The 12805-nt window shown below is 38.5% G+C and overlaps 1 protein-coding gene across 5 annotated transcripts in view; it reads left to right on the plus strand.

The window, feature by feature from the left end:
- LOC135689878 (DNA polymerase beta) overlaps window positions 1-12805 on the plus strand; it is a 63522-nt gene that overhangs the window by 15900 nt on the left and 34817 nt on the right. For all 5 annotated transcript variants that reach the window (XR_016143787.1, XR_016143788.1, XM_089108625.1 and 2 more), the window contains exons 13-14: window positions 11336-11511; window positions 11723-11739. Coding sequence is in view for 3 of the 5 variants with exons in the window: in XM_089108625.1 (XP_088964751.1) it covers window positions 11336-11511; window positions 11723-11739 (193 nt within the window). In the remaining 2 variants the exon portion in view is untranslated. The remainder of the gene's footprint in view (window positions 1-11335; window positions 11512-11722; window positions 11740-12805) is intronic.

Raw genomic sequence — 12805 nt, forward strand, 5'->3', positions numbered from 1 at the left:
TAATGCTATTTGAGAATACAAACAAATCAAATCAAATCAAATCAAATCAAATCAAATCAAATCAAATCAAATCAAATCAAATCAAAAACTTTATTAATGTGTCAAAAAATATTTAGCTTACAAGCTAATTGGGGACACGATTAATTGGGTACACAATCATCCATTTGAAATACGATTGGAGTAACCTAATTCAATATCAGAGAAAAACTCCAAGATGTACTAGCTTGCTTAACCGAGAGTCCACTTTGCCTCGAAATGCAATTGGAAAACAACGTGTTGCAGATATCACTTTGTCGGTGGCTGGCCCACTGTTTGGTTCACTGTGCCTAGGAGTGTACCTTGATAACTACAAAACACGTTCTTGTACTGATGAGCAATAGTTGACACTATTTTCAAGCTTTGCATAAAATTCATATTGTGAAAGTTGCAGCCATGGAATTTTCTGTCCGGATGTTCGCTTTCCTTACAACGGTAGAAGATCTTCTTTCACAACTATGATTTCACAACTATGAGAGTCTTTCTTCTCATTTTTTTAGGATATTCAGGCTTTATTCTGCATTTGCTAAGTGATGGGATGACGGCAATATCAATCTTTCCGTTCAACTTTAGTCATCGACATATTTCAATAGGTTAAGACTCATCATCAACATATTTTACAGGTTGTACATTTGCTAGCTCTTGAATCGATTTGGTATTTCACAGGTTTTCCATCAGATAGCATTTCAATAAAGATCTCAGTGCTTTTTGATATAACAGCAATTATTTCAGAACTGGCAGCAATTATAACATAAGAGTTTCTACATCTTCCTTGTCCTCCTAGTCAAAAACTGCAATACGTTGTCAATACGCAAGCCAACCAGGCCAGCACTGTTCAAGAATGACTTTCCTTAATCATCATTAAACCCAAGCAATCGTTGTTTCATAGCGACACAAGTTTAAGAAGGTCTCTGATCTGACTTGTTGAGTATCGGTGGTTATGCGGTAGGGATCATTTCCAAAACAAAATATGTTAGTCTTCAGTTTAACAAAAGTCTAGCTTTCTATTAGCATATTGACTCACTACTGGTTACCTTCTCTCGAGCTTGACAATTCCTGAAATATACAAAGAAATTTTCACCATCAATATTGAAAGAAATTCTCCGCTACGTAACTTTGTTCCAAATACTCATGGGGATAGTAGAGTCCCATTTTACTCAGTGGCGAAGCTGGCCTTAAGTCAATGGTCATGCTTTGTATGGGAGAGAAAGGGGATGGGGGTCTGGGGGCATAGCCCCCAGGAAAATTACACACAACCACACCCTATAGATGCTCGGAAAAGGGGGGTAACGCCCTTTTTAGTATATTGAATCAAATAGCTCTTGTTTAGATCGCAATCAATGATGTCAAGGACTTCAACATCTAAATGTTCTTTCCACCCCATTCTCCAATGTTGTGTTTTGGAAATATCTTTGGGACAATGTTTTTGAAAAATTGTGCATTTGAAAACCCCCAACAAACACTACTGATCATACTGGAAAAACATTGCAGATGAGAGAATATTATATCTACAAATATTTTTCAAAATCTAAACTTTTGATAAATCAGCTTATTCAAATCAGCAAGGGCTAAGAAATATCCATTCTCTTACTATTAATTATTGAGACTTTTGATGATTTAAGATGAATTAAGATGAATTAGGCAAGATAAGCCCTCAGTGATAGGTAGGCCCTCCCTTGTTTATGATACAGGGAATTGTGGGATGCTTGTTTCTTGGTTCAGAATTTTATACTTAGCTTCAATTTTATAAGCTTAATTTTTACATATCTAAAACAAATGTATCAAGGATAGTACTGTTTAGCATATACAAAAAGTTTTGACCCCTGTATTTAAGGTATAACATGCCATAAACATCAACAAGTTAAGTCCAAGCCCAACATCAAGGGCTTTCCTATAACTTTGGTCTTCCATGTTTAAGAAACCCCATAGTTTTCCTGGCAACCGAAAGCCCTGGGGAAATCAAACTGCACTGAGAAGGTTGGCTGTGTGGAAGCTACATATATAGTGTGATTAAAAATCATTTCTAAATTCTATCCATCAGCAAATTATAGTCAAATATCCAATAAAAGGCAAGTTCCAGAGTGCAATTTCATTATCAGCATCAAGTCATGGTGTAATATTGAATAACAGGCAAATTACAGGGATACAATACATTTGCATTGCATAGGGTACAATGCAAATTACATACATGTATTAACAAAAGTTATAGAGTAATATTGAATAAACAAGCAAATTTAAGGGTACAATTTCATTTATCAACAAAAGTTATGGTGTAATATTGAATAAACAAGGAAATATAAGAGTACAATTTCATTTATCAAAAAAAGAGTTGGTGTAATATTGAATGCAGGCAAATTTCAGGGTACCATTTCATTTATCAGCAACAAGTTATGGTGTAATATTAAATAACAGGCAAATTGCAAGATGCAATTTGAATTTTATTTTATACACAACAAGTTATGTTGTAATATTGACTAAACAAGAAATTTTTAAGAGCACAATTCTTTCTATCAACAACAGGTATTGGTGAAATATTGAATAAACAGGCAAGTTTTCAAAGTACAAGTTCGTCCCTCTCAGCAACAAGTAAGGTTGTAATATTGAATAAACCAGATAGAATGGACAGGCAATTTCCATCCATCATGTAAAATTCCATCCATCAGCAACAGGTTATTGTGTGATTTTGACAAAACAGGAAATTTTCAAGAGTACAATTCCATGAGCAAGAGGTTTTGGTGAAATACTGAATACACAAGCAAGTTTCAGGGTACAAGTTCGTCCATCAGCAACAAGTTATGGTATGATCAGCAACGTAGTGGTAGGATTCTTCATCGATAAGGATCGGCCTTTGGTTTTCAATTACAATTTTGGTTTACAATTACCTTGCTCAGCCACACGCAAGTGATCCCTGTAGCAGTTAATAAACAATATATCTCTCGGAAATAGCTTCGATTGAATTTCCCCACTCCCTTGCAGCAATGTTTCTCAGCTCACAAGTAGACCTTAGATACTTCATGTATGGGAGATTTAGGTCGGTCATGCTGAAAAAAATGAGCATGACTTGGGGTCCAAAACGGGCCAAGATAGCATGCGCAAGATAGAATTCAGCCAATCAAATCAGTGCTAGGTTTATGATTATAATGACGAGGTCATGCTATTCCAAATGAGCATGACTTACCGCAGGGATACCAACTGAAAAGTTATTGAAACTCAGCCGACTCACAGGAGCGGTTGGGCTCAGTGGCGTAGCGTCCGGGTATTCAAGGTATTCAGTGAATACCCTGAGATTTCTCAGAAAAAATATTAATACGACGTATAATTGTAATAAGTAAAAAATGTTTTGGGGCTATTGATTCTGTTTGAATTCGTTACCTTCAATATTCTACATTTTGTACAAGTACAAAATATCACGAAATTCATGGCAACAATAACGCTGCGAAGCATAGAGAAGCTGGGGGATCTTTGAAGCTAATTTTGAAGATTGAGCTACTTCATGTTGTATGGAGATCGGTCATGAATACGCAGTGAATACCCTAGACGGTACTTTAACCAATCAAAATGCTGCTTTCCATGAATAATATTTGCCGTTAATCAGCTAAAACAATGGTTCTGTACGCTGAGAAATATGCAGCGTACAGCCTCAAAGTTGGTTCAAAATAGTCTCGTTATGAGATCGATATAAACAGTTAATGGACGTCGGAGCGGTTGGAGTGATGGGGCTGCATCGAAAACAGTAAACATGACTTAATTAAAAAAACTATTGCAATGTCTATATTACTGTTTCATAATCATTCTCTCATTTTACCCCTAATCTTAATCTACCAACAGCAAAGTGGAAAGGGAAGGTAGGCTGCTACATAATACTACACTGATTCAGATCTGTTCCCTCTTGAAATGCCAATTTGTTATTGCTTGCCAATCAGGGATGTTTCTGTTTGTATTATGTGATAGAATTAAAGTAAATGCAGATAGGCCTGGATAATATCCTTATAGTTGCCTGGTGTATTCAGTTATATTGTTGGCCTATTTTGTTTGCATTATTCGAGCGCATTTATTTGCATTATTGTGCAGTCTCGTCTCATTACCTTCGATTCTTTCAAATATTAACTTGTATTGAAAATATTACGATTAGACCATGAAGAAAAAGTCTATACTGCATAGCACAAAATCATTTATAACTCATGTAATGCCCTATGAGAATAATTTTGAAACTTTTGAAAGCCCTTTTGTATTAAGGTATCAAGAGTAGGTGTTTACAGTTACTTCCTCTTTACATCAGTGCAAATGTTAGACGATTTAACAACAACTATTGGGACATATTTCGACCAGTAAAATTTTACTGGCTTTAAATGATATGTTTTGATTTGAATTACTTTTGATGAAATGGTTAATAGTAATATGATGCAATGAATGAGTTCGAAGAGTATATTTGAAGGGTCCTTTAGCAAAGTATTGTTTTTATCATAGCAATGCCCTGACAGTGCAGTACTTGCCAACCAAACCAAAAAGAAAATTAGATAAAATGTCAATAGCTAGTCCTTTTAATCTTCCTATTATCCCCCTATTTTCATCAAGCCGCATCGAGCCACACCCTGCCCCACCCTTTTGATTAATAGAGAATACCCAGTTGAAAAAGTCACGCTACGCCACTGGTTGGGCTCTCTGAGGAAAGAAACCCTATGGCAGGTCATGCTCTCCAGAATGAGCATGACTAATCACAAGGGACCAAGGTAGGGAAGGGCAGTGAAATAATAAGAATCAACTGGACGAATGGAGTTTTGAGGGTACTTTTTCAATAAAGAAAATTTTTAATCATTATAATAAATGTCTTTAGCTCTGAAAATTTTTAGTCATGACCAGCATGACCGCCAGCTTCGCCACTGATTTTACTACAGTTGCTCTGTTTAGGGCACCAGGTGTTGGGATACCAAGCTCACAGAACTGCAGAAGTTACAAAACCGAGCTGCTCGGACAGTTACAAATAGCAGCTAAAATATTCCAGCCGAGAAGTTTGTATAGAATAATTGAAATGAATAACTGGTAACATAATCAAACAGAATCGGCTTCAGCGATGTATAACTGTTGTAACAAATGGAGCAGAACCAATATCAAAAAAGAAAAATGAGAATCACGAGATGCCTTGGCATACAACGAAATGTCAGGGTCCGTCTTGCAGCACCCGATGGGAAATATCTCCATTGAATAAGGTAAGAACTTACTAACAATCCCTTCATTTAGCGTCAACTTTCTTGAACTGTCAATATCTCTATGAATTGCACACTACTCTCCATTTTGTACATTCCAAACTTTTGTACAATGAAAACTCAATTGTCGAATTCCATATGCTTCACTATTCCACGTCGTAATAAAATGTAAAACAAAATTATCTACTCCGTTTTAGACCTGAATCCGTTGTCATCGTCAGGCTTGCCAAACAGAGACATTCCAACGAGTCAAAAAGCAGAACGAGGCATGCAACAACAGAAAAGAGAGACAGAACTCCCAAAAGACTATAACTATCGTAATTAATTAATCTTTCGCTAAATTATCTCATGATCATCAAGTATATACCTTCCCCCCTTTCCTTACAAATTTTGAACCATTTTCCATCTACCGAAACAGGTCCTTCAAAAACGAACTGGAAGATTAGTATCAAATGTACAATTTCGATGATATCAAATCTAGCTACACAAGAGTCGAATTTCAGCCTGAATCGGTAAAGGCATATGCCAGTGAATGCCTTTTCGAGGGAAGGGATTGAAAAAATGTAATGTCGAATTATGACAAGATAAAATAGTTTTTGGCGAACGTTACCCGAAGGGTAAAAATGTAGAATCCGTTGGTGAGAACTTTCCTTGAGATTCAGAACGAGGTTCCGGAGTGAAAGCGTATCGGATTCACCCGTTTACACGAGATGGAATGTGGTACGGGCCGTATCGGATCACTTTTCATACCACTTTCACAGCGGAGTGGTTTCACTCCGCAAAAGTGGTACGGGACGTATCGGATTAATGCGGGGCCGTGTAAACAGGACCCCTATCCGATATGAAAAGTAATCCGATACGTGAGTAATCCGGTATCGTGTAAACGCAACCCTAGACGTTTGTCCCACATGCAGCAGGGTCCGCCGCCTTAATTCTCGCTCGATACTTCGCTCTATCTTGGGCATCTTCTATAGTCCATGGGCCAAGCCACTTCTCATTACCACTCAGGGGGATGAAGGCCATCATATATCAAATTAAAGCTTTTTTGCGTAGATTTAAAAAATATATGATAAACAGAAGCTCCGTGAAAGATTCCTCACCGAATTCTTCACATGATGGTGTCGACTACAGTTATGGAGAGGAATGGGCTCAAGGCTGAACCTTGATGCAGTCCAACCTCTATTTGAAACTTGTCAGTGCAGCCACAGCATATTCTCACAACTATTTCCGCTTGTGTATATGTCGCTTGTACGAGACATATGAGCTTTTCAGGGACGCGTTTCTTCCTGAGGCACCAGTATACAAGATCTCTGGGCACCCTGTCGTAAGCCTTTTCGAGGTCCACAAAAATCAAGGAAAAGGAATTTACCTTGCTCCATTTATTTCTCCTGTAACTGCTTGACAATGAACATTGAGTCTGTGGTCCTTCTCCCTTTCCTGAATCCAAATTGCATGCCGTTTATGGAGACTATATTCCGTAATTTGTGGTCTAATATTCTTTCCAAGAGTTTCATAGGGGGTCGCCTTTTTGTTTGTATATCGGGACTTCTCCTTCTGATAATTGCTACTAGTCCCTCTACTGGGTTAGTTTCTTTTGCATTTTTGAAGTTTGCTAATACTTTTTGTTTGTATTCTTGAGCTACCTCTCCTAGTTTCCATAGTTTGATTTTGGGTTTCAGCTTTCTTTTCTTAGTTACTGCCTCGTCTAACATCAATGTTGTGCATAGGAGTCTGTATTGCGTTACTACGTCTTCTCCTGGGATTATTTTGCAATCCTTCACCATCCTAAAGTCTGTTTTTCTCAACATGATGTAGTCTTTTGGGTTTTTTGCCTCCACTTTTATACGCAATGAGGTGTTCCCTTCTTTTGGTGAAGAAAGTATTAACAAGGACTAAGTTTAGACTTTCAAGGCTTCTATCGCCATCTTCATTTCTGTTTCCGAAACCTTTTCCTCCATGGATTTCTCTGGATGATCCTGCCTCGTACCAACGTGTCCGTGTCATGTCAGCACCAATAATTATATTCTCATTCGGTGACTCGCTGACTAGATCTTCAAGTTGCTTTTGAAACCTTACTTTTTCTGCCACGTCCATTCCGGTTTGTGGTGCGTATGCTAATATGACATTCCATGTTTCGCTTTCAATCATAACTTTCACCCTGATTCATCTTTCAGATGGTCTTTTCACCCCCAACTACTCTACCTTTCAACGCTGGATCAATGATAATTCCTTCTCCATATCTTGCGTTCTTTTTTCCGCTGTAGAAGATATTGAAGCCCTCGCCCAACTCTCGAGCACTATTTCCACTCCATCTGGTTTCCTGTACACATACAATCTTGATCTTCTTTTTTTAAACACTTCAACCAATTCTCTTCCCCTTCTTGTCATTGAGCCAACATTCCAGGTTCCAATATTCAGTTCCACTTGCTTCTTTTACCATGGTCGCGGATTACACGGTCCCCCTTGTCCATTTCTCCGGTCAACCGGGGGATGTTGACGCGCGTCGCTTCCGGGGTACTCCCTAGCTCTATGGTAATTATACGAAAATCTCGGCATAATAGTAATTGTAGAAGAGTTTTTTCCGACCGGATGCTCTTCCTGCTGTCAACGACAGTTATAAGCGGTGGGCCTAACCTTGTCCTGAATAGGCAATCCTGCAAGGTAACATTTCTTGCTGGTTGTTCAACCCCAAGGGCGTGTCCACCCGCCGGTGGGCCTGCAGGTCTAGCCCAGGGAGCCACAAGTCTTCCTCGCCAGAGCCTCGTTAGCTCCAGTTAAAGAACTTGAGGTCCCAGGATACACCACGTGAAGGTGAAGTTGGCTTGATGAAGAGCAGGCCAGGGTACTAAATTTCTCTTTTCGGTCCTGAATACACAGGACCAAGATCCGGTGCAGTAGTCCGTACTGAAACAAGCTGGAAGTGAAAGATGAGAACCGCCACCATAGCTACCACTAGAGTGGCAACAGGCTGGATAGACAGCAACTAAAGTACAGAAGACATACAGACACAACACAGACATGTACAGGCATCCCCCACACAATATCTACACCCTTCGTATCCCAACAAGGCTTCCATATTGAAGGCAATAATTAGGCTACGCTGACCAAGATCGCGATTCAAGGTAGGTCTCATAGGTTTGATAGTCCGCTATCCATTGGATTCGATAGTCACAATGCTGCCCATTTCCTTCCAGTGCAATACACTACGTCTACATATCTGGCCACTTTGCTCACAAGTCTTCCTTTCAAATATCTGGCTACTTTGCTCACAAGTCTTCCTTTCAAATATCTGGTCACTTTGCTTACAAGTCTTCTTGTCAAATATCTGGTCACTTTGCTTACAAGTCTTCCTTTCAAATATCTGGTCACTTGGCTCACAAGTCTTCCTTTCAAATATCTGGTCACTTTGCTTACAAGTCTTCTTGTCAAATATCTGGTCACTTTGCTTACAAGTCTTCCTTTCAAATATCTGGTCACTTTGCTTACAAGTCTTCTTGTCAAATATCTGGTCACTTTGCTTACAAGTCTTCCTTTCAAATATCTGGTCACTTGGCTCACAAGTCTTCCTTTCAAATATCTGGTCACTTTGCTTACAAGTCTTCCTTTCAAATATCTGGTCACTTTGCTTACAAGTCTTCTTGTCAAATATCTGGTCACTTTGCTTACAAGTCTTCCTTTCAAATATCTGGTCACTTTGCTTACAAGTCTTCCTTTCAAATATCTGGTCACTTTGCTTACAAGTCTTCTTGTCAAATATCTGGTCACTTTGCTTACAAGTCTTCCTTTCAAATATCTGGTCACTTGGCTCACAAGTCTTCCTTTCAAATATCTGGTCACTTTGCTTACAAGTCTTCTTGCCAAATATCTGGTCACTTTGCTTACAAGTCTTCCTTTCAAATATCTGGTCACTTGGCTCACAAGTCTTCCTTTCAAATATCTGGTCACTTTGCTTACAAGTCTTCTTGTCAAATATCTGGTCACTTTGCTTACAAGTCTTCCTTTCAAATATCTGGCCACTTTGCTTACAAGTCTTCCTTTCAAATATCTGGTCACTTGGCTCACAAGTCTTCCTTTCAAATATCTGGTCACTTTGCTTACAAGTCTTCTTGTCAAATATCTGGTCACTTTGCTTACAAGTCTTCCTTTCAAATATCTGGTCACTTTGCTTACAAGTCTTCTTGTCAAATATCTGGTCACTTTGCTTACAAGTCTTCTTGTCAAATATCTGGTCACTTTGCTTACAAGTCTTCCTTTCAAATATCTGGTCACTTTGCTTACAAGTCTTCTTGTCAAATATCTGGTCACTTTGCTTACAAGTCTTCTTGTCAAATATCTGGTCACTTTGCTTACAAGTCTTCTTGTCAAATATCTGGTCACTTTGCTTACAAGTCTTCCTTTCAAATATCTGGTCACTTTGCTTACAAGTCTTCCTTTCAAATATCTGGCCACTTTGCTTACAAGTCTTCCTTTCAAATATCTGGTCACTTTGCTTACAAGTCTTCTTGTCAAATATCTGGTCACTTTGCTTACAAGTCTTCCTTTCAAATATCTGGTCACTTGGCTCACAAGTCTTCCTTTCAAATATCTGGTCACTTTGCTTACAAGTCTTCTTGTCAAATATCTGGTCACTTTGCTTACAAGTCTTCCTTTCAAATATCTGGTCACTTGGCTCGCAAGTCTTCCTTTCAAATATCTGGTCACTTGGCTCACAAGTCTTCTTGTCAAATATCTGGTCACTTTGCTTACAAGTCTTCCTTTCAAATATCTGGTCACTTTGCTTACAAGTCTTCCTTTCAAATATCTGGCCACTTTGCTTACAAGTCTTCCTTTCAAATATCTGGTCACTTTGCTTACAAGTCTTCTTGTCAAATATCTGGTCACTTTGCTTACAAGTCTTCCTTTCAAATATCTGGTCACTTGGCTCACAAGTCTTCCTTTCAAATATCTAGCTACTTTGCTCACAAGTCTTCCTTTCAAATATCTGGCCATTTTGCCCACTAGACGCATCTAAATAATAATTTCTTTGTAACATCCTCTTGATAACAGATATCTTAATTCCAACTGGCGGTGTGCGAATCTGTTAAAATTGTGATTTCTAATTTTTAGCTGCAATCTAACATATTACCGCAGAACAGAGGCTCCCGTTCAAAAGAGGCTGTGGAATGCTCCTCCGCAGAGGTTGCCAGAACCACGAGCTTTGCCATCACAATTTTTTCCTCAAAAAAATGTGCAAAACACGCTCGCACCCCTACAGAATTCAGCGGAAAAATCACTCGCCCTCCTACGCTATTTTTACTCGTCCCCCCGCACAGGTGCTAGATGGCGGGGAGCCTCCTCCTTCCCCGTCTTCTGCTCCCCTAATTCTAAACTCTAAATATAGATATTTTTCACGTGATCCTTTCGGTACTCTTTTGTGAATTTCAAATTTGAAATGTTTGAAAATTTTCTAGCTAGAATGGATGGAAGTTGTTGCTGTTGTTTCTCTGTGTGTTTAAATTTCTCTTTTTTTTTGTGCTCCGTATTCAAGAGTATCCGTGCTCATTCTCGTTTTCAGACGATTTTGTTCTAAAAGCAGAGAAGTCTGGACGCATGGCGATAATAGATATATCTTCTTTCTCCGTTTTTATATAAAGACGGAATATTGTGGATGGAGGCTAAGACTTCAAAGCATTCTACATGCATAAGTACAGCGAATCTTAAAATAACTTAGGCCAAATTGATCAGAGCAAGCGCACAAGAAAGGAATTGGAAACTGCTCACGTGAAACCACCGTGCGCTGTTATAGGATTTCGCCGATTTGCAGAAAGGCGGAAACTGTTCACGTGTTTTTCTCTGTGCTCAGTTTCATTGGTAAACCGCTCGTGATCGAGTGGCTGTAAGCCACTTTTACCTGTGTCGAATGCCTTTAAGATAATATCGTTAATTTTGCCTTATGTTCGAGGCAAAGAACGAAACAAGGACAGGAAGAAGAGCAAGACGACGACGGACGGACGAGGAGTCTGGAATTCATATGAGGCTCTTTTAATTGATAAAAGTTAGATTATATTTCATATCATTGCTTTGACAGAGTTGTTTCGATGGTTTTTTCTGTTTAGGGTGTTTGCAAGCTGCGTGGCAGAGATAATAGGTACCGTAGATGTGACATCAGATTGATTCCATTTGACCAGTTTTACTTCGGGATCCTCTACTTTACCGGTAGTGACATATTCAATCAGACGATGCGCCAAGAAGCACTGGAAAAAGGCTTTACTTTGAATGAATATTGTATAAGGTTTGTAGTTCTCTTTATAAATGTTTTGTCGCTATTCTCAGTATGACTCATCGGTGAAATTCTTCAATACGTCATCGTGCTCTTGACTCAGGAATTTTATGAATTTTTCTTTTTCTTGTTTACTTTTTCTTATTTAGATTTTCTTACTTTTTCTACTAAAATAACTTTTTCTCGACTATGCGTTAAAATTGGTTTCATTTGTTTTTTCTAGGCCACTCAGAAGTACTGGTATGTTTTTACATTCTTACATAGATCATCTTAAATTGCGCCTAAGTTTTTATATACATGCTTCCATATTGCCTCTTTTTTAATTAAACTCTTAATAGCACAAAGAGAGCAACATTTTCCCTGAGGCTCACAATTCAATAGTGGCATTTATTCTTTATGTGATACCAGAGCAGTCTACCCTGTTTGAAAACACAAGTCATAGTGAAGAAATATTCAAAATCGCTGATGATATTTTTCACAATTTTGGATGGATTTTTAGGACCTTTTCATAAGGTGCCCCACATCATAAACTGTCAGTACATTTCTTTGCAGTGAAGTGACCTGTCTTTTCTTCATGTGAATGTAAGCAAGCGGTATTTCCTAATGCAGTTGTCAAGGAAAACCGTCGTTCCTTTTGCTCAAGATACCGGCCGTTCCTTATTTGCATGGGTACGCCTATTCTTTTCTTAGACGGATGTAAACTACCAATCTTTCCTATTGATGGGCTCCAGACTACTAGTCGTTCTTGATGTACGCGATCTATGTTATCTCATGCAAATGTGAAGGACCTATCTTTCCTTTTTGGAATATAAACAATGTCCCTTTTTCTCGTGCGCATGTGAGCAGCTGATCCTTTCTCCTTACGATTTCTTTTTCACGAACGTATTTTCTTGTATTCTTGGACTTCAAAGGCTACACAAGTAAAAGCTGACAATCACACTTATGTATACTTCAATGTGCTAAAATTACTTCTCAGAATAGGCGCGATAATTGAATTGAATTACGCGGAAGGAATATTTTTTTATGATAGATGCAGCCCCCAACCTCGAGTCGAATGAAAGTATTTGCAGTTTATTACCTTTTCGAGTACAGTTTAGAATGTGAACCCGAAGCTCTCTGTTTTGCCAATACCAACGAGCAAATATTTCCCGTTTTCCTCGGCCACAATACGTGAAGGTAAAGCTGAAAGGCCTAAACGAAACGAAACGTGAAAATAAACGGTCAGGCTTGAAATCACTTCATTTATTTTCAAATTGAAAGTTTTTCTATAGTTTTTTAGGCGCAGTGATTGTTTTGTATTCTGGTG

This window comes from Rhopilema esculentum, chromosome 5 (genome assembly GCF_057945365.1).
Source record: "Rhopilema esculentum isolate cy_ngs chromosome 5, ASM5794536v1, whole genome shotgun sequence".
In the NCBI taxonomy this organism is placed as follows: domain Eukaryota; kingdom Metazoa; phylum Cnidaria; class Scyphozoa; order Rhizostomeae; family Rhizostomatidae; genus Rhopilema; species Rhopilema esculentum.